Source organism: Gymnodraco acuticeps, unplaced genomic scaffold (assembly GCF_902827175.1).
Source record: "Gymnodraco acuticeps unplaced genomic scaffold, fGymAcu1.1, whole genome shotgun sequence".
Classification (NCBI taxonomy): domain Eukaryota; kingdom Metazoa; phylum Chordata; class Actinopteri; order Perciformes; family Bathydraconidae; genus Gymnodraco; species Gymnodraco acuticeps.
This window is the reverse complement of record NW_022989810.1, coordinates 4,900,562-4,927,398: the sequence shown is the minus strand read 5'-3', so window position 1 is coordinate 4,927,398 and position 26,837 is coordinate 4,900,562. Positions and strand designations below refer to the sequence as shown.

At 42.5% G+C, this 26,837-nt stretch overlaps 1 protein-coding gene across 5 annotated transcripts in view; it reads left to right on the top strand.

The window, feature by feature from the left end:
- Positions 1 to 26,837, top strand: part of LOC117553822 (nuclear factor of activated T-cells, cytoplasmic 1-like) — a 62,531-nt gene that overhangs the window by 5,728 nt on the left and 29,966 nt on the right. For 4 of the 5 annotated variants that reach the window (XM_034227923.1, XM_034227894.1, XM_034227910.1 and 1 more), the window contains exons 3-8: positions 564 to 723; positions 9,327 to 9,529; positions 13,764 to 13,936; positions 15,160 to 15,300; positions 24,194 to 24,249; positions 26,147 to 26,279. In XM_034227923.1, the coding sequence (XP_034083814.1) occupies positions 564 to 723; positions 9,327 to 9,529; positions 13,764 to 13,936; positions 15,160 to 15,300; positions 24,194 to 24,249; positions 26,147 to 26,279 (866 nt within the window). The remainder of the gene's footprint in view (positions 1 to 563; positions 724 to 9,326; positions 9,530 to 13,763; positions 13,937 to 15,159; positions 15,301 to 24,193; positions 24,250 to 26,146; positions 26,280 to 26,837) is intronic. The other variant, XM_034227901.1, reaches the window with a different exon arrangement.

The window sequence follows — 26,837 nt, the reverse complement described above, 5'->3', positions numbered from 1 at the left end:
AATAATTGTATCAAAGGACAGGCTGATTGCCAGATTGGGTGGGATTGTTTTTGGCTCCTAGAAGTTCTCATTCGCCCACTGTCACATTCTTAAATCCCTGTGTATGTTTCCACCTGTCACACCATTATACAAAACACACACGCTCTCTTACCCGGGCCAATTATCCCTAATTACATTTTCATTATAAAAAACGACGACCAATTACTACCGAGGCCTATAGAATTATGCATGTCAATGAATGACTTCAAATTATTAGATTAGAGACCATGATGAAAAGGAGAAAGATCAAGTTAGTTGGATTACACTAAAGTGTCTCTATTTGGAGCTGATTTAAAGCAAGTGTAGAACTTGTTGATGCCAATGTTTGACCATTGGAAAAAAAGCAACCTCATTGTTCCTATCTAGGCAATCAAACAAAGATAAAACAAAACAAACATTCTCCATGTTTTACTCTAACCAACCTGGAAATCACATGACTTTTGTTACAGACACAAAGTTTTAAGCACAAAAAAGGCAAATGTTTTATATAGAAGTGAATGTACTAATGTGTAGTGTTATTGCAGCCCATCTCTGCCATCTCTTGACTGGCAGCTTCCGTCCTGCTCCGGCCCGTACAACCTTCAGATCGAGGTGCAGCCAAAGTCCCACCACAGGGCCCACTACGAGACTGAAGGGAGCCGAGGGGCGGTGAAGGCGCTGTGTGGTAGCCACCCTGTAGTACAGGTATGTCAGAGACAGCCAGCAATTATTTTCTCATGATTCACTGTGCATATTTGTGTTTATCAGAAACAAAGTTAGCTTTGTGTTGATGTCATTACAGCACAAGTGGTAACAGTGCATGCTGACTGATAAATGGTAATGGTTTAACAACAATCGGAAGTTAGTTTTTTGCTGACTTGATGATCTTTCTTTCTCTCTCTCTCTTCAATCTCTTGCTGTTTTTTTTTTGTATACACATTAATGTCCATGTGTGTGTGTGTGTGCTTGTATGCTGTGTTATTACTGTTCCTCTGAAACCAGGAGTCAATCTACTGTTGCAAAATGTCTCCCTGACTAGGAGCAGAGCGTGCTGACTCAATTAGTATAGAGCCGGACCATCGCCTCTCACTGTTGAGCACCTAAAGAGCACACATAGTTCCTTTCTCTGCTACACTGTCATCATAATGCGTTGACATCTTGGTTAAGTTTACTCAAGGTGGGGATCTAGTGGTGTGTGTCCTAAAGGTTGGCATCAATTGGCCTTTTTACTGTCGTCAATTCAAAATGATCAGCATTAGGTGAACATTGCACCATAAGATTTTTTTTCTGGACCAGTAGTGACTGATTCAGGTTGGTGGTCCATTCATGTCAAAGAATTCTTAGCATGTAATGTTGTTTATAAATAGATGTTGTCAGCCGATCCTGCTGTTTTCAATGTCAAGCACACTTGACAGCAGTTAGCCAACTTGGTGTTATGAAAAAAGGCCGGTCAAACTTCAGGTTTTCTCTGTAAATACAGGTATTTTTTCCCCCTCATTATAAACCACTTCATTTCCACATTTGAATGAATCAACATTTTGACCTCTCTCCTCCCCATGAGGCTGACCAGACTGGACTGCATACACAGCTGTTGCAGGTGAAGCTGGTTCACTTTCTGACTCACTCTAAAAAGGAATGAGTAATCATCTTGTTCCCTTTGCATACACAGTGTTGAACTGATTTAGATTGATGACTTGGGTTGTTTATTTCAAACTACAGAGGCAATTTTTTTTGCGAAGGATGTTTTCAAGTCTTAATGTGTATGTCGAGCCATTACTATTAAGTAGTAGTCATCGAGAAAATATGACGACAGCTGCTTTATCTTAACACCTCCCCCTGCTTGCATAGCTCATGCTTTACTCTTACTTTTCGGTGAAGAGTGATGTATGCGTCTGCATATGCAGTCAATAGGAGTCTTGAGGGTTTCCTAACAGAGGAAACCCCTGGAAGCATTGCAGTTGTCGAGAGATAAAAGGATACAAGGATTAGGCAATCATCTGTAAATGCTAGAGGGTTACATATAGATGGAGACATGTATCTTTAGGAAGTTTGTTTGCAAAGTTTTGGAAAACAAATAATCTGACTCTGTAGATTTCTCTTTTGCTTTCTTAACTGGCTTTTGCCCAAAAACAAAAAATGAACTCTATAATCCAGAGATGTAGATCTGCAAATGGTCTGGAGTTTACCTTTCACACTTGTAGCACACAACAAAAGATTGTCTGTGTCAGATGTGTTTTCATTTACCGGAAATACTCATTTTGGTTTTGCCAAGGGATGGCTCATGGGTATAATGTGCAGGAAGCAAGATACAATGCCTATTACACTGCTGTCATGGGATGGGTTTGTAATGTGACCAGTCTCTCCTTCCTTTTGTGAATGATATTGGTGAAAGACGTCCCTGAATCTCTTTTTCTCTTTAGTTTACTTTTTGTTGGTGTCTTGGTGTAAATGACCGTTTTTCTTCACCTCTGTATGTTTGTTTTCTTCCAGTTTCACATCAGCCATTATAGAAACATCATCAACAAGTCCACTCAGGCAATCAGCGTCTCTATTCACACATGAGCTCAATCAGACATTACGCAGACCTTTTGTACCAGGAAGCTGGTAGGATAAAGTCAGTTTGATGTCTGGTCCAAATGGTTTAGACATTTGCGTTCTATACAGCTCCTCCGGGTAATGCCTAGATAATTTCATGGTTGCACTGCAGTAAAATGCTGTTGTCTTGGAGGATAGAGCATGCTATAGTCCCCAGTGCCCTGTGGTAATGAGTGGCAGGCGCTGGATGGGTTAGGTGCAGTCAAGGAGAATAAGTCAATAATGACACAGGGACAGGAGTGTAAGGAAGCAGCTAAGGAAGTGTGTGTGTTTGTGCTCAAGACTAGAGAGAAAGAGAGGGAAGGGGCAGAGGGAGTCACCAGGCAGCTGGGGCTTGGCTTTGCTGCCCCTGGAGATGTTCTGTATCCTGCTGATTAGGGCCTGGGTGGCACTGAGGTTGGCTGGGGTGGTGATGGATAGGAGTCAGAATCACAGCACCCATCGGACACCACCTCCCCTTTCCATTAACTGATGCCTTCTTCTCTCCCTGGGGGGCCCGAGGATGTCATTTCTTGTGAACCGTTCATCCTTCAACCATTTCCCAAACCCCACACAAGCAGGCCTCCCTCGGTTGAAGCCCAGTCATCCACGGCTCTGTTGGGGTTTTTTTAAGCTCATGGATGATCAGACATGTGCGCCATGAGTGATGGTGACATGTGTGTTGGAAAGCAACAAGCGATGAAAAACAGAAGGTTGAAAAACTCAAAGGGATACACTGTTTCTACTGTTCCCCAGAGAGACAAATAATCAAACCAAGACGCTGCTCAATTACTGTTGTTGTCTTGTTTTTAAATAACGAGCGGAGGTGTTTTCTTGACAAACGCACAGGAAAGTTTAGCATCAGTGAGGTCTGACATCACCCTAAACTGAAGCAGATCAACCACACCATATGCAATGCTATACCCACACACCCATTGTGGGGTGGGTGGGTGGGTGTTAGAATGGAGAGTCTGCTCTCCAGCCACACACCGATGAAAACCTAGATTATAGGTTACCTCGCGCTGCTTGCACCGACTCCCTGCGCTTTCTGTACCAAATCTCAGTCATTTATCCAGGTCTCGCACTTTGTCCTTCGCCTCCCTTCCTCCGCATCCGCAGCCTTTTAACCCCCTCTTTCCCTACTTTGTAACCCCGCGGCTGCTTTTCCACTTTATTTACTGCAGCAGACCACAGCGCCATTAAGGGGATCTAGGGTACTCCATTGGCTCCCCTCACACTGTTCCAGACTCTCCCCTCTTTAACCACAGCTATGCCGAACGTCAACAGGATGATTTTCGAGGCCATGCTCAGGAAAAACAACAACAACCTGGTGTACCTACTCGGAATATCACCACAACTTTGATTGATGGGTTTTCCAGAGAAGAATGGTGGGGGAAATGGTGGATTTGTGTTGTATTACGTTCACTGAGAATATAGTGACCCAGAACATGACCTCGCTCTGATCTAAAATATGGATTCAGTTTAATATGTTGCAAAGCTGTCCAGATTCAACTTCAGTCAGGAAACATATAGACATCCACCAGACTTTTAGTGGCAGCAGACAGCAACACCTGTGGAGTATTAAACGTATCGCGAGGCAGGCAGCACACTCCTGCATATGGCTAGTTCCTATAGGATAATGACTGGCCTATAGGGCTTTCCCCCTCACGCATACACACACTCAGTCTCTCATTAAGTCTAAAGCAGCAACAGACATGGTGTAATTTCAGCAGGATGTGGCCATCATCCCTATTAACGTGTGCGTGACTTAATACCCATCTCCCTTCCTCTGCAACTGTATGTAATGCACATCAACTTTGCAGTATGTTTCCGCCACGACGACATGAAAGACCTTGGCAGGCATGTGCTCGGTTCTTTCGCATGTGCGGTTTCACCTTGGGATCCGGTGGCTGCGTAATGTCTCAAACTAAAGGCCCTGATCTACAGCGTTCTATACTGTAGCTGCTAATTGCTCATTAAATCCACCGCCGCCTCTTGTTTGATATTCAGAAGGCTTGGTGTACCCTGTAGTGCTGTAAGAGCTTAGCCGGGGCTGTTATTTGTTGCCCAAAGGGGTATTTATGCCACTCTTAAATTGTGGTCACTCCATATGCAGGGCTTCCCTAGCTCTGGTATTGGGCTACCACTAATTACCAGTTAATGGCAAGTGGAAAAATTGGAGCGAAATGTGCATCATTTTCATTTTGTCTGAGGTGATAACCAGACAGCCCACAGATTTATGAGGTAAGACACTGGTGGGTAGTCGTGTCATTGGGGGGCACACAATCCTTAAAGCGTCATTTTACTGAAATACTTGGTAGGTTTGGATGATATTTCCTATGGTAGCAACATAGCCATCCTTTTTATATGGAATTTGGAGCATCACTGGTCTAGACATGGGAGAGTACTTGAAACTATGCCCTCAATGACATAATACTAAAGTGCTCAGTTCAACAAAAACTTGTTGGTGGCTTTTAAAAAGGAGCAACCTTCAGAGCTATTGAAATGTGGGGCATTAAAGGACTGCATATGTTGCCTTATGCATTCAATATGAGGCACTGGAGACATTAGCAGGGCGGGAGGGTGATGGAGTAAAGTCTGGAAAGAGAGACAACTTGGATGAGTGTACATTGAATTTGATACAGCAAAGACTGGCTGTGTGACTGTCAGCACTTGACAGAGAGAGGGAGCGTGATAATGGGAAAAAGCCAGAATCTGCAGTTGTATTTCTCCTCGCCTGCTTCAGCTCACCCCCAACCCACCTCCCCTCTGCTGCTTCCAGTCGTCTTCTGCTTCTCTTCTCCCCAAAGCTCGGCGCCACGTGGACCTCTACGAGTCATGACATTTCTCCAGGCAGTGATGAAATCACTGCGGAGGAATAGGAGGCCTGCAGGCCTGTAGAGTGTATTCACACTCAATTTTTAGCAAGGCCAGACACATCTAATTTACCAGAAAGTCACATGTTTAAATCCTTTGTCTGAACTATTGAGACCATGTGCAGGCAGCATTAAGACTGTCACTTTCACTAAAGAAATGTAGGGATTAAATGTGTTATGAATGTTATGTTTATCCGATGAAAAACAACCTGTGACATTTATCACAACTGACTGAAGCAAAACAAATTAACGGGCTTTATCCCAAGGGCTGAAATCATCAATGAAGATGATGGATCTGTAACGGTCCAAAGGCAGTGGGAGATGAATGGTGGAAAGTGTCTGGGATGCACCCTGCTCTCCCTTTTTAGCCCGACACCCCTCCACATCATCACAACTGACCCAGACAATACAGCTGCAAACAATTACACAATTAATGCATCATCTGCCATACCCACAATGTTTTACTTGAGCCTCGGCTATCAGAAATGGCCCGTGCAGCAGAGGCTTGTGGGAGGTGTAAATGTATCTAGCTGACACAGTGGCAGAAGTTGGCACCCTGAAAACAGCTGTGAATCAAGCCTTGATTCAACTTCGGTTTAGATTATCTCAGAATAAATATACAGTACGTGTGCCAGACAGGCTGCAGTTGCCGCTAGAAAAGCTCATCTGGTCAAAATTAGCTGTGCTCTGGGCCAACCTCACAGGCTGACACAAATACAGAGCTGAAATCACAGGTGTGTGTGTGTGTGTGTGTGTGTGTGTGTGTGTGTGTGTGTGTGTGTGTGTGTGTGTGTGTGTGTGTGTGTGTGTGTGTGTGTGTGTGTGTGTGTGTGTGTGTGTGTGTGTGTGTGTGTGTGTGTGTGTGTGTGTGTGTGTGTGTGTGTGTGTGTGTGTGAGTGAGTGTGAAGCCTCTGTCCTCAACCCATGCTTTAAGTTTATGACACTATCTTTTTTCCCATATTATTCCCCCTTTGAGAATAAAATGAAGAAGTACGTTTTGTGCTCTGCTTGTGGTGTGCACTTGAGTAAGCATCACAGGAGTTGAGCAGAAGCAAAAGGGGGTCTTAGGGGAAGGGTCAGGAGAGCACATATGTTAAAGGAATCGGGGGAGGTCGCCCAGGGGGGACTAGACCGACTTTCTTTGCAGCTGGGAAGACCAGCGTCACCAAGACGACTATCTGACCTCATTAATCACTTCCTCTCCTGTATGAGGTCACTACTGCTTTGAGTGCGGACGCCACCATCATAGTGCGCTACCGCAAGACGGGTGAAGGGATAAACCCTTCCTAAAAAAAACCTAAAACCCCTCCTCCCTCCTGCCTGACTTGTGGGCCTCCTTACAGCCACGTGGCGGCTGAGGTAATGTTTGGAGGTCACCAAGATATCCAAAGGAGTCTACTGAGGCATAAGTGACAGGCGACATGGCTTTGTACCGCTGCTGCCTGCGTTTTATTAAATCATATGGGAACGTCATGCAATTTAACGCTCTGGCATCTTAGATTTGTAACTCGTGGTCCACCATAGTGCTCTCACGAGTCAATACACAAGTAACTGGTAGCATGTGTGGCTATGGATAATTACCTCTGGTGACACCATAAGTAAAATATAACAAGCAGAGCGGGGTCTGCCGGTGAGATCACCGCATAGATGAAGTGGTCCCTTGGGATGCCAAGACTTCAAGAAGCTCCTGACCTCGGCCTAACTCACTGATGACTAGCATGTGTGACGAGCTCACAGGTCAAGACAGCTGCTAGAGACACTATGCGGAGCTGAAGAGGAAAATAGGACAGTTGGAACTGGAAATGAACGGCAGCCATAGTTTTACCTCTCCATTTGCACTTCCTTGATATCTGAATCAAAGCAAAGCCAAATAACTACTGGTGATGAGATTATTGAGACATATGGATATGCTCGACTCCTGTGGCTAGTCATACCCTATTTTTCTTCAACATGATTAAGACTGAAAATGGTTCTACTTGGAAGTAGAAACACATCCACTGCCTTATCCCAAATCCAGATGATCTGTCATCAAGTAAGGCATTTAAAATAACTATAAGGCCAACTGTAATACAGTATGCAGACACATTTGTTCTCTAACCAAAGACATCAGGTGTCCATGACTCTGTAGCACTAATTTCCACAGAAGACTAGTGTCGAGTCCTACACCGACCTACCTCTTCCGCTTGCCCCCATATCTGACCGCATTCACGAAGGTGATTATAAACCCACTAATCAGATTATGTCATAGGGTCCATGTGGTCTGCATTTTGTTATATGACTCAGTCTGTTAGATAAACAACAGGGGTCCTTTATTCCATCCGACGGTACCACTGTTTTCACTCGGATGGAGCTCGAAGAAAATTGGTCTTAGCGATGCGCTTGGGTAATTGAGCCAATTTGTGGGAATTTTCAGATGGCCCTGGCTTTGCGAGCCTGGTCTACAGTAAGTGATCCCTCACAGTAAACTTCACATGTGGTCAAGTAGCCACCTTGGTGGATCTACAGAGGTCCACCACTCGGTTTTAAACAGATGGATTCTGTAGTTTTCTGAAATGTTTTATATTTGGAGAGATTTTCATGTCCAAACCATATGACCACTTTGCACTGCAAAGAGCAAGCCTATCCTGGGAGGTCTGCAATTCCAACAGAAATCCACACATTTTCATTGGCAATTTCTTCTGGTCAGAAATCACTCACCAAGTATCAGTTGTACTTCAACCACAATTTGGATTTTGCAACCCCGTCTGTGCGTTCATACTTTTGAACCATTACACACTTGGTTAAATCATAAAATATTGTTACTTTAGCAGTCGGAGAATGATCTGAGTGATGCTGAATTTAAATTGGCAGTTACCTCAGTATATACTTGAAGTGCTGTTGACCCCAAAAGTCAACAGTACTTTTCTAGCCATGCATGGCTATGGAGTTTTTCTTCTCCTTTTTTAAAGATTTGATCTTTTTATTACTTGAGCAGTAGCGGCTAATGGAGGGCTTCAAGAGGAAGTGGTAGTTGTTTGAAGTGGTGGTTCTGATACAGGAGTCTCTTTCATCACAGTGGGACACCGTCTCCGAGCTTTAATGGAAATCATAATGCATGGTCATAATGGTCCAAAGGTAAATGGGCTGGGTCTCGTCTGCATACAAAACTCCACAAAGTGTTTTGGTGTTATTATATTCAAATGTTAAGTATGTTGAATTTGCAAATACTTTACCTGTATAGAAACATGTTTGTACTTTGTTTAAAGCCATGATTCTGGTTCTATCTTATTTCCACTTATTACTTTAAAGTTGGTTAATGTCTGAATTTGGAATTTCCACCTGTAGCCCATATTATTATCATCCCAATCTTTAGTTTCCTTGAGTTTTTAACTTTATTTCCTGCTAGCTTCTCACGACATAATATATACATATTTTTCAAAAGCCACTTCACACTCTGAGAGCCTCTTTTGAATGCTTTACCCTCTGTAGGCATTACAATAACATCAGCAATGAGATTTTAATTAACAGTACAGTGATGTGATGCCCTCCATCAGTCTCCATGTCTCTGTACCAAAGAGATCCTTACCCCAAACATACTAAGAGACATCCAAATACTTGTTTTTAACTTTCCCCGCCTAAAGGAATGCAGAAAGCATAACAAAGACCACTGAAAAAGGGTCTCTAAACCAACCAAAAACAAACAAAGACAGGGGGCTTGTTCTCAAAGACCCTCTACCTTGTCAGAGCTATTATTAAAGGCCCCTTTAACTAACAGTAGTCGATTCAATCTGAATTTCCTAACTGAGAGGTTGACTGAGATGGTGGTGGTCTTAAAATCTAATGTTGCTTCTCACCTGGTTCTCTTTGTTCTCCCGCCAGCTATATGGCTACATGGAAAGCGAGCCGCTCACCCTGCAGCTGTTCATTGGGACCGCAGACGACCGCCTCCTGCGACCACATGCCTTCTACCAGGTTCACCGCATCACTGGTAAAACCGTCTCCACCGCCAGCCATGAAGTCATGCAATCCAACACCAAAGTTCTGGAGATCCCTCTGCTGCCCGAAAACAACATGAGAGCCATGTGAGTGCTCTTAGACCTCCACAAGTCGCCTATCAATCTTTTTTCTTTTCCACTGGTAAAGCTTTCTTTAAAATAAACCAACAAAAACACACACTCTTCTTTCTCTCTCAGCACCTTCCTCATTGCTTTAGCTCTACAAACAGAATACCTGATGATAGGTACATTGCAGCACACACTTCAGAATAGGCCTTTAAAAATGAGGAAGAGATGAATGATTCTATGGGAGGAAATGGGTAAGTTCATGGGTGTGCAGCTTGGTGAAATGTCCCTCTAGGGCCCCATATGGTCAAAATGTAGACATTTTTCTCGTAAGAAATAGAAAGCAAGTAGCTTTCATTACAAGCAAAATGTGCTGCACAGCACAGTCAACCATAGTAGGCACAAACAAACCATTTCAAAAATATTTGTAATGTTCGACGAAGAAATCATATTTTATCCAATCAAATATTTATTTGATATGTCATGTATACTGTATAGCTTTTTTTTCTTCTTCTCGCCTTTCTTGAATGTATTGATTCCTTAATTTGTTTGTTTTATTTTTTAAATCCAACATGAAATATTTCCAACAGTGGACCAATAAACATGTATAAAAAGGGTATCTTCAAAAGTAGGCCTAACAAGACTAGACAGACTAGAGCTACAGTACGACACAAATCCCATGGTTTTTCAGTAAGATGTAGTCTAATAACATAGGCTTAGCAAATGTTAGCAAGTTGATTGTATTAGAAACACCACAACTAAACTAACATATCAAAATGTTTAACTTATTTTTGAATATTGTAAATTATAATCACACGTACAGGTAATTGGTTCTCATTTTGTCTTGTCATAGTAGGAACAATACAGGTGTTGCTAATATCGCTAACGATGGTGTCTTCACTAGAGGCTTCTCAATTCTTAAATTTCCCCTCCTCGACTCTTATCCTCGAGACTTAGTCCCGCCCACAGGAGATGCGAGCGGAGGACTGAGGAAAGTAACCGAGGAGAGAGGAGGGGAAGCAGCAGGTGGTTAGAGAAATGAGAACTCCTCTCCTCTGAGCGGTCATTTTAAAGAGACGTCCATTAATGATGACAGGAGGCACAGCTGCCCCTCTGTCTGATGGACAGATGTGTCCATGACGACTTATATATTTACTTTTAATTCATTGACAGTGCGGTATAATGAGACAATAACAGGCTACAGATGCGGACACACACACACATATGTATATAAATATATACAATTTAAAGTATGAGAGCACTCTCATAATAACATAACACAATCAGAGACTGGATATATCCCCCCCTCTCTCTGGTCGCTGAAATGTGGAATTGAAATTACGGGCCAAAAGTAGCCTACGGGTTGTATTTACAAGTATTAAAAGTAAGCATAGGACACCAAACCAACTGAGACCCGTCTGTCCGCCGCATCTACACACTGTACCACACACACCTACATAATCAGGCTACAGCCGTTGTGTATTTTATTATTTGAAGCACTAAATAGTCTTAGAAAAAGATTGACTCTTTGTTTGTAGTTATCTACTAAACTACAGCATACAAATACAGAGCGTAATGTAGGCCTGTTATACTGAGTGATATATATTTTACACACTGATCAGCTTTCTGCACAGACCTCACAGCTGTTCTCACTGTTAACATCTTGTCACGATGAAAGCAGTTACTAAAATAATATCCAGGGGATGCATGCAGAGTTGTCATTGGCTGAGATAAGTCTGAAAATTCATTTCCGGGTCACTACCGGGGGATCGAGGAGTCGAGGAGGGGACATTTAATAATTGAGAAGCCTCTACTTTATTAGACCTTTTTCACGGTAGCCATTTTGACGTGACAACACAGGTGTTGCTAATTACAGTAACGATGGTGCCTCAAACTAATTGTGCTAGAAAGTAGTGGCAGTGTGACAGCGAGCAGCTCAACACAAAATGAACAACTGGTAGACAACAATGGCAGTCTGTAACACCATGACAACAAAAGAGGACAGAGTAGGCCTATGTGAGTGTTAAGTTATCAATTTATTTTTATTTTAAGCAGTTGTAGAAAAAATAAGCTCTTGTCTTTCATCTATTGCAACTTCAGCTAACTAACAGCAACATTGTTAGCTAACTCTTAAGCACTGAACTGTTAGGCTAACAAACAATTAGCCTACCATTACCGGCTTATGCTACTAGCTTATCTTTGTTTACCACACAATACTAATATTCAGTGCAGATGTTTGCTAATTTTCTGCTGTGTGCTCAACCAAAACATTAACAAACATTTATTTTACTCTTTTAAAGTGCGTTTAGCAACTCATGTGGCTTACCTTGGCCCCCCTTTTAAAAACATTAGCATAGTTTTGCTAGGCGGAGGTACATTAGCTTTGGCCTCTCATTCTTTCAGACTAGCAGTAATCCAAGGGACCACGCGACCAGTGTTTCAAGGCAGTAGCTCCCATCCTGGGGCTCCATTTAGACTAGGCTGCAGTGAATTAGTTTGGACTGGGGCCCAGAACTCTGGCTCATGGATAAAACGGCTGTATCCAAACATAGGTTACATAAGACTGTTACCTCTCTCTGCACATAAAGTTCATAATTCTTCTAAAATCTTAAAATACATTTGTAAAAACAGTGATTTACAACATCTCCATCTTATTGTCATGTTTGTTTAAATTCAGGAGATTGTGAAGATATTTAAGGGACATAAACGTTACCTGAATAGGCAGTGACCTTCTTGGGTTTAGCATGGATGATTTTAATATTTGTACTGCATTACAATATCATAACCAACAATACCACAATATCCCATATATTGTATCATATTTCGGGGCCCTTCTCACACATATAACTTAATGTATCCCTTAGGATAAATATGATACTGAAAAAATATTCAAGAGGAAGTTTGTCGTCAGCACACGCTAAAGGAAAAGGAGTTCTCTCTTTCTCCCCCGACTATCTGAAAGGTCAAAGAAAAGCCTTTAACTGTCTCTTTCCACTGAGCTGTTTAATAGTTGTCTTGATAACACAGCATCCGTCTCTCTGCTCTTGTGCCAGCAGTCATTTGCTTTCTGTGTGGGATAGAGAACTACATTCAAACTTGGAGACAGTTTCAATCTGTCTTTCTTTCTTATTCTAGGAAATGTACACGTATCAGTTAATTTAGAACACTGTAGTTGATATCTTCAATATGACTACACATACCTATAACCTAATCAGCAAGATGCACATGATGCTTAGAATCTGTTTTGACTGTTCGCCCACCCTACAGTTACAGTATGAAAGGGTTTTGTAGCTCACATAATGTGAATGTCTTATTACTGGCAGAGAAGACTAGTGTATACATTTACTTGCTGGAGATCCATCCTGTGTTTTATTTAAAAACTACATGCACCACCTAACACTTACAACATGCAAGGATGATAAGGAGTGTGGAGCCAGCATTGCATATTATTCTTTCTCACTTCTTTTATTGTCCAAACCAAAGTCAATTGGAGAAATTAAATTGTGTAAAACCTGACATTTACCCTTTTCCAGGAATCGTGACAAAAAGGCTACCATGTTAAATATCTGAAATGCCAAACCATATCCCATTCCCTCACTTTTTTACCATGTCTGAAAATGAGTGCCTTTTTTCCACAAAGAAAATGGAAAGAAAATTCACCCCTTTACCTCCCAAATGTGAAATGAAATAAATAATGACAGATGGCTGAGAAAGAGTCTAATGCTCCACGTGGCAATGATAAAAATAGGGTTTTTACACTAAAGTGTGAGGCTACGATGGTGTGAAGGGAGCAGAGGAGCTGAAATAAAATAGAGCCATAAAGAGACTCTGTGTATACTGACGGCAGCTGATGGGACATTGTTTGATAGTGGTAAGCTGAGGTATGCTCAATTCAAAGGATTCCTACTGAGAACTGCTAATTATTGGACCACAATGATCTTATAAAACTGTAGTCATTGATGTTTGGTCTTTGATGAAATGCTGGATTAATAATGACACAGTTCAATAGACTTCCAGTGCATGAACTGTAACACCTCTAGAGATACTGCTCGTGTTGCTGCTCAATGTCTCAGTTTAAATAGCCATAGTCAAGGAATCGAATCTTCTCCCATTTCAACCTTTGTCCATACAGTACCTTTAAAAAAAGAATCTCAACTGACCCAAAAAACATAACTTTTCAATTATCTTGAATCTACAGTATGGTGTCATGTTTGACATATGGTGTTAAATGTTGCCTTTCCCCATCTCTGTCCAGAATTGACTGTGCAGGGATCCTGAAGCTGCGTAATTCGGACATTGAGCTTCGCAAAGGTGAAACAGACATCGGACGTAAAAACACACGGGTGAAACTGGTGTTTCGAGTGCACATCAACCAGCCCAACGGCAGGACATTGTCCCTACAGGCTTCCTCAAACGCCATTGAATGCTGTAAGTCGTACATAAATAAACTTGCATTTTACTGGCATGCCTTTTCCCTTGGCTTCCCGCTTTTGGAAAAAAATTGGCATCTATTGTGGTAATCCAATAAAATGAGCTTCTATTTTATTACCTGCTGGAGCAAACTAGGAGTTTGCAGTCAATAAGCTTTATATGATCAAAGCAATTTGCCAAGGCAATAGATGCATTGTACTTGATGCCAGACACACGTGCTATCTCACTTCGTATTTTATGACTGAATGCACAAGTTATTGTGGTAAGACTTCTCCATTAGCACAGGTTCCATAGAGGTCATTTGCCAGCCCTAGTTTTGGCACGGTTGAATGAGCGCTTTGAAAGAAATCTTTGTTTCTTTGTCATTCATTTGTGTATGTAGGTGTGATGTTATTTCCACCCAAGGAAGCCAATTAAAGTTAGATGGTGAGAAGGAGCTGGCATTATAGTTTATGGGTTAGGGTAAGGTTCTAAAGGGGATGTTAATCTGTGTTTGTTAATCATAACAGAGTTTTATTCACTGTTACTAGATTTATTTAGTTCTTTAGTGAAATCCTTTTTTTAACAATAATGCAATGGGATGAAAAATTAAATAAGAGTAGTTCCATTGTGTCCTTTCCGTTATCGAATCAAGTAATTGAACTTGCATCTTGGCAGATATCGAGTATTGACCGGAAACCAGTGCGTTAAAAACAGGTGTCCGTTCTATGTTGGGATTTTGCTGTGTTAAATATCGGATCTGTGCAGAGACTCTTTCCTTAGCATTAATACAATCCAGAATTTAAGGCTGTATCAACTGCTTTTTCTTGGTAACCAGACGACTCACTAAAATATACAGTTACAGAATGTGACAATAAATATATGTGATTCTGTCTGTGAATCTGATCACCAAATCCCAAAGGCCGAAGGTGCCTAGGTCGCCCGATTTATAGAAAGCAGAGACAGGTGGTTGGCGGCAGGCTTCTTGATGGAAAATAATGACTAAGAAACAGATCATGAAGATATTTTTTTTATCAGACGTGCGTTTTCAAAACCATTTAAAGAGCAGCTGTTGGCTGAAAACTTCTTAGCTAGGGGTCATGAAATCATCATAATAAAGTTGATAAGACTGTTTCCATAACAAAGAACTGCTGTTTCACTGGCTTTGTGCCGGGCTTGTGCTTCTTGGGGTGAATGGAGATCAGGCAGTGACTTTATGTGTGTGTGTTCCCCTCCAACAGCCCAGCGCTCGGCTCAGGAGCTTCCCTTGGTTGAGAAGCAGAGCGTGGAGAGTTACCCAGCCACCGGCGGCAAAATGATGCTCCTGAGTGGCCTCAACTTCCTCCCTGACTCCAAGGTGGTGTTCGTAGAGAAGGCCCAGGGTAAGCTGCCAACACCAAGTCGTGTTTACTGCCTCTCAATTTCCCCTCTTAATATCTCTTTGAAATGTCTCTTTCCCTCTCTGCCTCTGTCACGTTTCCTCAGTCTCTCCTCCCGTCAAAATAGAGCAGGCCCTGCCAGAGAGCCACATGTGGTGCGCATTAAGCCACTATATTTTTAACCAAAGCGTATTTACATTTGCTGAAGTTTCCATTGCCTGTTCAGTGGTGCTCGCCACAAGTAAAGGAATGAATCACAACCAGGGCATGTGCAACGTCTTTTTCTCTCACTTTCCCTCTCTCCCTCCCTGACTCCCATGCTTTGACATTTAACCCTCTCATTTACTTTCATTTCTGTAGCTCCCTCTTTCAACGCTTCTTCTGGATACTCACCCCGGCTGCATGTCACTGACTCTCGGTTAAGAGGCTATGTCGTTCATTTTTGTCCATCCGTCTCCTTCCCGTGTGGGAGGGAGCAATGCTCAAAACACTACTGATCAAGTTTGCAAGTGAATGATCATTTCCTTGATTGCTCCCACTGAATCTAAGCAAAGGTCAAGCACAGTGATACCCTTGTGTCTGTTGAAAAATAAGATGATGAGCAAAAACTAAAGAAGGATTAGGGCGGTATCTCCGCTAGTGTCCACCAATTGAGTAATTATAGATTCCATAATTTAGGATGACCCTTTCTCATCATCTGCACTTTTCTCCCCTACTAGACCAAGGCCATTGGATAACGAACTACTAAATCCATTGCCTGAATCAGTACAACATTCCTTCAATCACGTGGATCTGATCGTTGCTTCATTTTACCCATATTTTTTTTTTATTCTGTTGCTTCAAAAAAGAAGACAATCTATGAAATGATTTTACAGCCTTGTCTTCTTACCTTGCCCCACCCTGTGAGAGTACTCCTAAGTACCTCAGGGTTAAGAGATGGGTACTGATGGGGTCAGGGGAGGTGGATGAACTTGGTCAAATGGGGTCTCCCTCCTCCTGGCTTTACTTAGTCATGGAGAGGAAAGCCCATACACACACACACACACACACACACACACACACACACACACACACACACACACACACACACACACACACACACACACACAGACCTTGGCCGCTCCGCTCCCAGCTATTTGAGACTCATGACCCCTTCCAGGTTGTGTTACTCTTTTTACTCCCCCTCTTTCTCTTCCTCTTCCTTTAATTCTCTAATTTCACTCCCTCATCCTTTATTCTTCTTACCTCTATCCTCAATACCCGTTAAAGACATTAGCCGGCTTGGAGCTCTGCGCTAGCGGGATCCCCTCACTCGTGCCTGCTATGGACATTTCAGTGGTTTGTTTTTCGACTCGTTGTCGAAAAGGGGAGAGGGAGAAATCGAAAGAGAGGTTGTCTGTCTGCTACTCAGTAGGCTTTTATGTAAACTTTAATGACCCACCACTTCCAGGGTCTCCTAAGTCGAAAAGCCCATTACAGACGAATGAACACACATGCACACACATGAACACATACATCACTCACTAATGGTAACTATCTTTGAGCAAGCATTAGTGTGGAAAAGTACTCGCGTCCTAAATATACTACTAAATGTTGTTTTTGGGAATCTTATTCAAAGAATCCCGCTGTTTCAGGAAGGCTGTCAGACTTACAATCTGTCTGATTGTTGATTTAAAAAGACCAAACTGCAATGGGGGAAAAAAAGAAACCAATAGAATTATAATTATATTACAGATTTATTCTATAACTTAGTTTTTAATTCACTCTGAAAAAGTTCATGACTGCACCCATGAAATACAATGATTACTACTCGCAGACATGTGCTTATACACACAGTGGCACACACGTGCGCACACACAGTGGCACACACATGTGCACACACAGTGGCACACACGTGCGCACACACACAGACAAGCTCTTTGTACAGCACAACACCAATCACTGCTTTTGCCACAGTGGTGACAGCACATTAATGTTACTGCCATCAAGGTCGGGACGGCTGCTCATTTTCCAAAATTGACTCCAATAAACACCTTCCAGAAAGTTCCACAAATCATGAGGAGCAACAGACAGTTTCTGAGTGTCCAAATCCAACTTGTGTTAATGATTATACGTACGTTACCATCATCCAAGTTGAGTCAGAGGGAGATCACACACAGCACCAAAGCAGATTACACCAAATGAGACAGCCATATATCATAGATTCATGTATTTCTTTAACTATTTCCATTTGTTTCAAACACTCAAGGATGATGCTGCTATTAGCAAAAACATTCCCGGATGTCTATTTTGGAAATGTCTGCTTTGAAAACAACAAAAGCAAATGTAAATTCATTACCGGACTCTTAAATGATGGGTGACATTAACATGAGGGTTTCTCCAAATAACAATTTCTTCTGAAGAAATACCAAAAACATCCATTAGTTCTTGGCAAATCATTGACTCTACTCTGTTGCCACTTCAATTTACACATTTTAATCCGGGCATACACTGTCTGATTTGATTTTGGAGCCACACATTTAGAGTCAGACTGGATACCAGCCTTGATGGGCGTTGTGCCCGGTACAGTGGACAGGGGAGACCGAGGACTTGTATAATGATATGTTCGTTGTGAAGCACTTTGTCAAACCCTCTGTTTTTAAAATGTGCTATAGAAATGAAATGGATTGTTCAGGTCATCTGCTCCTGACCAGTTGAATGAACTTCTCAGGCCCTCTCAAAGTTAAAGCGGAGTCACGATCCGATATTGCAAGTTCTCACCCCATTAGTTAACAAGGAACATGTAGCTAGCTTACCTCCAGTTCTCTAAGCAAAATAGAAAAATCATACAGTCTATGTATTGCAAGCCAAGAATGATTGTAAACCTTATTGGTACCATCAAAGACCATTGCCACTAAACATCTCTACCTTCTTTCAAATACATATTTGTATCCATTATATTACTTTATAGTGTTAGAACTAAAACTGTGGCTGGACAATTGAGAAGTTTAAGCACTTACATATTGTGCTTTGGCTTTACATCACAGATGATAAATTGGTGCAATAGGAGTTTGGGCTTATACTGTATGGTTTCAGAAATATTGTTATTTTTCCTCTATAAAAATGTATGTCTTACTCTAATTGAAAATAGGTTCTATAGATTTTTAAGACATAAAATAATAAATAAATAGACAAGTTATAAACTTTGCTACATTAAAAAGTGAAGTGCATTTAAATTGAATATGTGACAAGAGTTCTAAATGTTGTTATCTCTCAATAGGAAATTACTTAAATGCGAGACCCTTAAAAAACCTCCATATATGTTCCATCATTTCCCTTTGTGTTCTGCTGTCACTTTAAACTTCCTTTATTTCACTCTGTGTTGTTTTGATTGTCTGTCTGCCCCCCATGAGATGTCCTTAGTATCAAATGAGCAGAGCTCATAGCTGTTGCCACAGTGGGAGAACTTAATGCGCCTTGAAAAATAATTACTTCTGCTTTTCAAATGCCAGATCTGTCCCCACTGCTCCACTTCATCACCCACAGGATAACTGATGCAAACTGTGTGCATCCACCGCGCGTGTGTTTGTTGTTGTGTACTGTATGTGTGCGCGCAGCGTCCCTGTTAGCCTGCGGCCCGTTTGCGTTGTTCAGTAGGAAGTGTTTTCAGTGAGTCATCCGCGAGGGATTCCCTGTGGAGGGGTGAGACGGAAAAGACGAGACCCTTAGGGGGTAGGGAGAGGAAGAGGGGAGGAAGAGGAGGCAAAAAAGACAGGGCTTCCTTAGAAATCCTGTGACATCGGAGGATAAAAGTGATCATATGCTGACCTGATATTGACTCTTCAGTGAATATATTCCAAGTTTAGGGTCAACTTCTACATTTCCCAACAAATAGTTTTATGTTTACGTGACTTTTATCGACATGGTTAATCGTTCAATGTGTTAGTTATCATTATTAGAACTGCTTCACCTTGTTTGTAGCTCATCACAGACCACACATGCAGAGAACAAACATAATGATAGACTCGAAAAACCCACAACCAGAAGTCCACTTTTTCTCCTGCTGTAATGTAAACATTATTTTCAATGGTAATTATTGTTGACATGTATTAGTTGAGAATTGTACCTTTCACATTGCCGCAAAGTAGGCATTTATGAAACTTTCCATCTTCTTTTGCTTAGTTTCGCTTGATTTGTATTATATTATGTGTTGAGTTTGTGTCAGTGTTTTGCCTAAACCGCTCTTTTGGCACTTGAGTGAGAAGACATACCTGGCGCACCTTGTGCAGCGTGTGTTCTGGCTTGCCCTAACCCTTTCCATGGATGGAATGAGTGCTACAGGCAGGGAAAACAGACAGACAGACAACCAGAGAGAAGGAGAGAGAGCTGGGGAAAGCCTACACTCTGACTCAGAGGGGAGGTAACGGAATTCCCTGGTGGGCTGGATGGTTTTTACATCTGTCGGATTGGAGCGTTGCCTGGAGCTCGGCAGCACCACACATGCCTGGGATGCAGCAGGGAGAAGCCTGGTCTTCTCCACCTCCGCTTCAGGCTGGTCCAGCTCCACAAGTCCACAACAATACCTCTAGGCTGTCTCTCTTGTCATGTGGAAACTCCTCTGCAACAGGCACACATATTTGGATTTGGATTCTTAAATTCGAGAGACGCAGGCCTTATAGAATGTGATCCGTAGTGTTAGAGTTTATTCTGTTTAGTCTTTGTTGAACACTTCTACCCTGGGCAAGTCTAAACACCAGACAAATCGGTCGATGTATTGTACTTCTAGCGGTATGTCTAGACTGCCCTTTGGCTTAAGGCTAGGATAACCTGCATAATCTTGGCTCATATTAAGGCACATAGCAGTTTAAAGTCAGCCTCCACCCCTGCCCAAGGCATGTGGTGAGAGAAGAGAGAGTTATGCTTTCTAATTAGGATGGCATTCTTCACCACAATAATTGATTATGTTTAATAATTGTAGTTCAAGGAGGAGCCCTATGACAGATCTGCAGGGACTTAACCTCCTATGCTCCTTTGCCATTCCACCTGAAACATACTCGTTAAAAGCTGTCCCTTAGGGAAATAGATTGTTATTTGTATGCACAGAAAGAGCAAACTATCACATAGATTCTTGCTATACTGCCCCCTTTAATGAGATGTATTTGGCTGGCTGAACCAGTATTAGTGTGGCGGAAAAGGTATACCTATTGTCCTGGTATAGTTTCAGAAATGGAACATAACGTTTGTCTCTCAAACCCAATGTTTCTGGCTTATTAAAGCCCATTCCTATCATGTTGTAACGTTTTATCAGCAACAGGCCAGTGCATACTTTTTGAAATACCTCTGCTTTTGGCATGTCTTAACATCAAAAGGTATCATAACTGAATGATGTCTAGATTGTCCTGTGGCCTCCACAATTATTTTAACGTGTCTGAAACATGCCACATATGTGGTTCAAATCCCTCTTACATTCTGTCAGTAGTGGGGTTTGTAAGTTAGGATCCTGCAGTGACCTTCGCTGGGCTCACCATAGAGAGCAACCAACATATCTTCCACCTGAACACAAATATTATACAATTGTAAAAGTCTGGATGACCTTCCAGCCATCCCCTCAGTCTTTAGATCATTTTCAGACTAAATACCACACCGCTGGAGTCTTGACAAAAGGATCATATCTGTCTCTTTTGGCCGCTATCCTCCTCAGCCTGCACCCACAGGTCAAGTCAGCTCACGTTGTTCCTGTTTTACACCAAGAATAACTCACTTCCTGACTATAAAACCATCACAAATCTACTGTCAGGTCATAATTTATACAGAAGCCTCTCAATCTGAAGCAGACTTGCATTTCTCCAATTTCACCACTCCTCAGTTTGGCAGAGGTCAGGTGCTTTAGAGGGAGAGTAGCTGCCCCTCAGGGAGAAGTCATGGGGGAACCCCTTTTGGCCTTTTGGCTTGGCTTCTCATTGGACACCAAGTTATTTGCTGTGAAATTACTGAAGCATTTGAAGTGTGGCTAGTAACAGAAGAACTGCACTAAAATGGAAAATATTCTTCACAAATGTTAAGCAAAATTTGCCAGAAAATCCTCTACTGGAAGAGAGGCATTGCTGCAAAATATGTCTGGGTTGTTTCACAAGACAACACCCACAATTAGGCATGTGAATCATATTTTCCGTTCTTAAAATATTTTCTTTTTGGTCAGTGGAAGTTGCTGTGCACAACACAACCTTTTTAAGGAGGAAAAATCACCTGCAAGCCAAAACCTGCGAGGTCATGATAAGGACAGGGATGCCATTACTCAGCTATCCATTGCTTTGTACACGAGGACCCATCTCTTAATCTCTACTATAACCCAAACCTCATGAAAATATGACGAATGATAGGATTTATTATTGCAACAACACTGTTGCTGTGCTTTGTGTGGTGTAACGAATTGAAGAAGACTCCAAGAAGCCTCACCCTCAATGTGTTCTAATTCTCTGATGAATGATTGCGTTGTCCTGGTTGTCTTTTGACGAGGCGTTAGTCTTTGTGGATATCATTTGTACAAAGGAGTCATACAGAGCAATGGGCAGATGCTTGGTTTACCTTTTAAACACAAAGCCTCAAAATAAGTTGCCCATTTGTGTTTGTGCTTCCATTCATTCGTCTCTTTAAATATGACTGGATTATGGCAAGATTGATCTGAAACAGCTCCAATACCAACTATTATTTTGTGCTTCCCTCTCATGTCATTCAATTTGTAGACCAGAACAAAGCAAGAGGATACTGTGCCTGCGCCTGCATCTGCTTGCGTGCATTTTGCGTGGGTGGAGTGTGCGTGAAGGAGGAGGTGTTGTCGGGAACAGAAGCTTTTTGCAGATGTTGCAGGGAAGACGGGGTGAATGGAAAGTTCTGCGGTTATCAGTCGTACAGCGCTCTCTGACTCGCAAAGGTATGCTACATGTGGGCCCTGCCAATTCAGTCTCACTTGCACATTTGCTATGTCTAGTGGAGTAATCTTTGAAAAGTTTGGAGGAGCAAAGTGACAGAGAGATACAGAAGGTGAGAGAAAAGATCAAGGAAGGAAGAAAAGTTTGAAAAACATGTTTACTCGTGGAGGCTGGGATTGACGTTGTAGTCTAAGGTTTCCCTCTTGGAGTGTCTCCCAGAGCGGAGGCGGGTGAGATTCGCTCTTGGGAACCACTAGACGTAACATGAGGAACGCTCATCTCTGTTTGTCTCTGTCTTTCTCTGACCTTCTCCCGGTCTGTGCTCATTGCCCTTCCTTTTTCTGAGCATATTGTGAGCCTCATTCTTCTGGGCATCTCAATCCACCATGCATGGCAGTCCTATAGGACCCCTTCTTCTATTCCCTCGGTCATCATCTCCATTACAGCGAGGCACATTTCTCCATATGCAACTCTTATTTCCCCCCAAGTTCAAATAGAAAAACCCTTATCTGATCTGTTCACCGTCTGTTTTTCTCTTTCCTCGATTTTTAATATGGCCATTTTGGATAGAGATATCTACTGATGTTCACTCCCTGAATAATAAAGCTGACCACCCGCCCCCACTACCACAGCTCACCAATAATAAACCAACCATAGCTGGGATCCTTTATTCTTTTACTTCACTGCCTGATGTAAAAAACATGCTAGACTTCTGCTATTAGTTATTTGGAAACTGAGTCTGATTATCTTATCTGATGGCTTCCTGTCCCAGACGCAAGTGCAGCGTTTCAGCAGTGGATTCTATCCAAGAAGCCACAGCTGGTGCTTACCCCAGCTAACATAAAGTAGCTGTGCCACAGTGCCCATGCTATTGCATCACATGGTGTGTCACTGACACAAAGAGTGTTCTGTGTCACTTCTATTTCTGACAGCTCTAATGAGTCATTGGTTCTTAAGGGAAAAAAAGAAACAAAATGGCACTGTGGTTGGTGCTGATTGCCCTAGCAGAGCCCAGAGAGTCTGTGTGCTAAGGTGTGGCATGAAATCACAGGAAAAAAACAAAGAATGTGAGTTGAGCTTCTGCAGGCTCCCAACAGCTGCAGTAGCTCACAGACCTTTTTACTGCATGGCAGCAAGGGAAACCTCCGACCTTACCACAACAAGATGGAGATGAGAAGAAAGGGAACCCAAGCAAAAGCTGCAGTTTTTCTAAGGGGTGTTATTTCACAGATCAAAGTTAAGAATAGAAGTAAGAGAGAAGAAAAGGAGTTTTAAAAAAAAGTAGCTCATCAAATATTTAATGAAGTGACACAAAATAATGGCACATTCAATGGTGATAGACACCTAAGATGAGAGTTCCCACTTAAGAAGTTAAAGACAGACAAACTTTTTATTTCTGTTACACACCTCCGGTCCTTCATAATATGTGTGTGTAAAAGGTCATAGAACAGTGACCAATAGCTATCACCATTGTCCAAAACCTAAAATGACCTCAATTGGCTAGCGCTACAATACATTATACGTGATATGAAAAGGGGCGCCACATTTCTAACACGTCTTTTAAGCTGTTGACCAATCACAGCAGAGCTGGCCAACTAACCAGTCGTAGCAGACTTGGCTTTTGTTTTGGACAGAGGTGCTGCAGCAAGGGCCGTTTCAGAAAAAAAAGAAGCCTTTTCTGACCATAAAAGCAAGTCACAGTGGAGGCACAAAATACAAATATGAACCTAAATACGATCATATTATGTCCCCTTTCACTGAAAACCCAAACCATAATCTGTTCTTAAACCTAACAATGTTGTAATCTTCATTCTAAGGGGAATGTCTGAAAACTAAGATATTTTTCCAGACGTTGTGTGCGAATTGTTGCAGCATTAACATAAATGCCAGAGCACACATCTCTTCCACATTACATTAGGTACATCTCCATTTAAAGCCCATGTTGTTTGTATAATACTTAATATTCATTTTCATTCTTTTGCCAATAGATGGGCATCATCTGTGGGAGACAGAAGCCAAAGTTGACAAGGACTCCGTCAAAAATGTAAGTGCACCTCACCAAAGTGCCTCGTTGGAAATGCTTCTTCAATACCACCCTCCCTTGACACTTTCTCCTTTCCTTTCTGTCTCCTCCTCATCTGTCCCCTGCAATGATGTAACCTTGGCTGAGGCATTACAAGTTGCAAAATAGACAATGATGATTAGCTCATGCAATCCTGAATGGAATTTTCACAAAATGTCCGTACCCTAACGGAGTAAACACGGACTGTCATATTGTTTTTGCATTTAACACGCTCGAATACATGCACATCGAGGACAAATAAAAGCATGAACCTACACACACTCATGCCACAGTCTCTCCAGCATAGCCAGACTATTAGTTCACAGCAAAGTGTTGAATGGACTTTAACACCTCGTCTGTGCCCGCGATCATGCAGCCAAGGGCGGATTACACCCTGTGCTTTTACCTGCTGCTTTTCATGAGACGCGTAATGAGAAAATAAACCAACCAGCCACAGATTCAGATTGTGTTAATATAAAACTGAGTGAAAGGGAGTCGCCAAGAGAGGGAATGAAGCGAATGTTGTTCTACGTGTCACAGAAAGCCGCTTGTATTCTGGAGTGAATTAAGACTTGACTGAGGTTCGTTAGGCCTGCTCTCGGGTGGAGAGTTGAGCACAAGGTCTCCGAAAATCTGTTTGCTTGTGCGTGATGACAGTATGTTTTGAATTGCCGATGCCTTTCATCAGCGTCTCGTCCTCCCCCCCACTTCCCCCGTTTTTGTGTAAACTAACCAATGCAATTTACACTTGCACGGAGTCTAAAATGAACAACACGCATGTAAACGGTGCAACTTGAGGCTGTTTTTCTCCTTGTTGTTGCTGTTATTTGACTCAGGTAAATGACTTGGTTGCATCAGGAGGGTAAATATGGAGGCTAATGTCTAATTGGCCTGTAGGGCTGGTTGATGTGCTATGGCTGGAGTCCCAGATGCTGGAAAATTAGCGGGCGTGCAAGGCTTAGCTGGGGGTGGCGTTGTTGGGAGGCGAGGTCGATGATATACAAATACGCATGTTTATTTATAAATCTAACATACAAGTAGGCAATGACAGCAAGACAGCCCTGGCCTTCATCATCATCAGTCGCCACTAGACTACACTAAAGTGCTCCAGACCGCCCGCCCAACAGTGTTTTTATTGCCGTCCAGAGCGTGCTAACTTTCATTGGATAGGATGGAGAGGGAAAAGCCATGTGCACATGCACACACTTAACACACTCAATCAGCCACCTGCATGTGTCGTCATCTGGAGGGCAGACGAGGGCGGAAGACGCAGGTCCCCCACCTCCATCGCTCCCTTACTGCTCCGTTTATCCACAACCTTCTTCTGTCAAAGACCCTCACGTGAATGACAGCCATTCTAGGAATTGGACACAAGAAACTCAGGTTCCCTTGTCAGAAAGCAAGCAGTCGAAAGTTCAGATCCGTCCAGACTTGCCAAGGTCTGGCCTAGAGGGGAGGAGGGGGAAAGGCGAGCCTCTCCACAGGGACGCATGGCTGTGCAAACAAATACGCCGGCTACCTCCCTCCTCTTGTGCTGTAAAGGGACAAAGGTAAAGCCCTGGGGTTTTCCTCATAGACAAACATGGGCACTGGACCAACCTCATGGGCTCTACTACTCCGTCTACACAGTCCAGACAAGCTCATTTAGACTAGTCCCAGCCGAGCCTCTTGGAAACAGTCCCCTAAATGAAGGCTAGCTGTAAAATAAACATAGCTGTTGATTAATAGGATACAGGAAGTGCTAGTACAAACTTACATTTGCTGTAGAGAGTTCCATGCAATCATATGAGTGAATACAACTAATTACTTGATGATGGTATCAGCTGCTGTATTATCTCATAAAGAGGAAATGTCATATTGCATCTTATTTATATTTTAGAATTCTCTTGTTGTGGAGATCCCGCCGTACAGGAACCAGAGAATATCCAGCCCGGTGCAGGTCGACTTCTACGTCTGCAACGGCAAGAGGAAGAGGAGCCAGTGCCAGACCTTCACCTTCCTGCCTCCGAACGGTAATCATCATAAATATTTTCCCCTTCTTTTTTGGTGACACTCAAAGACATTTTCACCAGCTGCACATTCTGCATTCATCTCATAGAGTATTTCTACAGGTCTTGACATCCATCCACTATAGTATACCCCAGCTGTCAACATGCCATGTGAAATTTGCGGCCAGTTTTTTGGTCTGTGTTTCTGACTTGATGCCCTGGCACCTCTTGGCCGTAGACTGTGAGTGAGAGCAGAAGATGTGAGGAGTGTTTATTCTGTAGTGAGAGTGCGTTCCCCAGCGATGAGGTGTACCTGCTGAGTGACAGAGCCTCCGAGCGCTGTTGATGAAGAGAAGTCAATCCCCCGGCGACCTGACTTTCACACTCCACCTCACACAATGCCCTCCTGGTGCACCAACACACAAATACACATCCATGTGCGCACACACACACATGCATCTACCAGGCAGTGCTTTGCCCTGTCATTCATGTAGCAACCTGAAAAACCCAGGAATACCTCTCTCTGTGTTTATCATGTGTCCCTGGCTTCAGTGTTTATAGATGGCTTTCACATTGGAATTT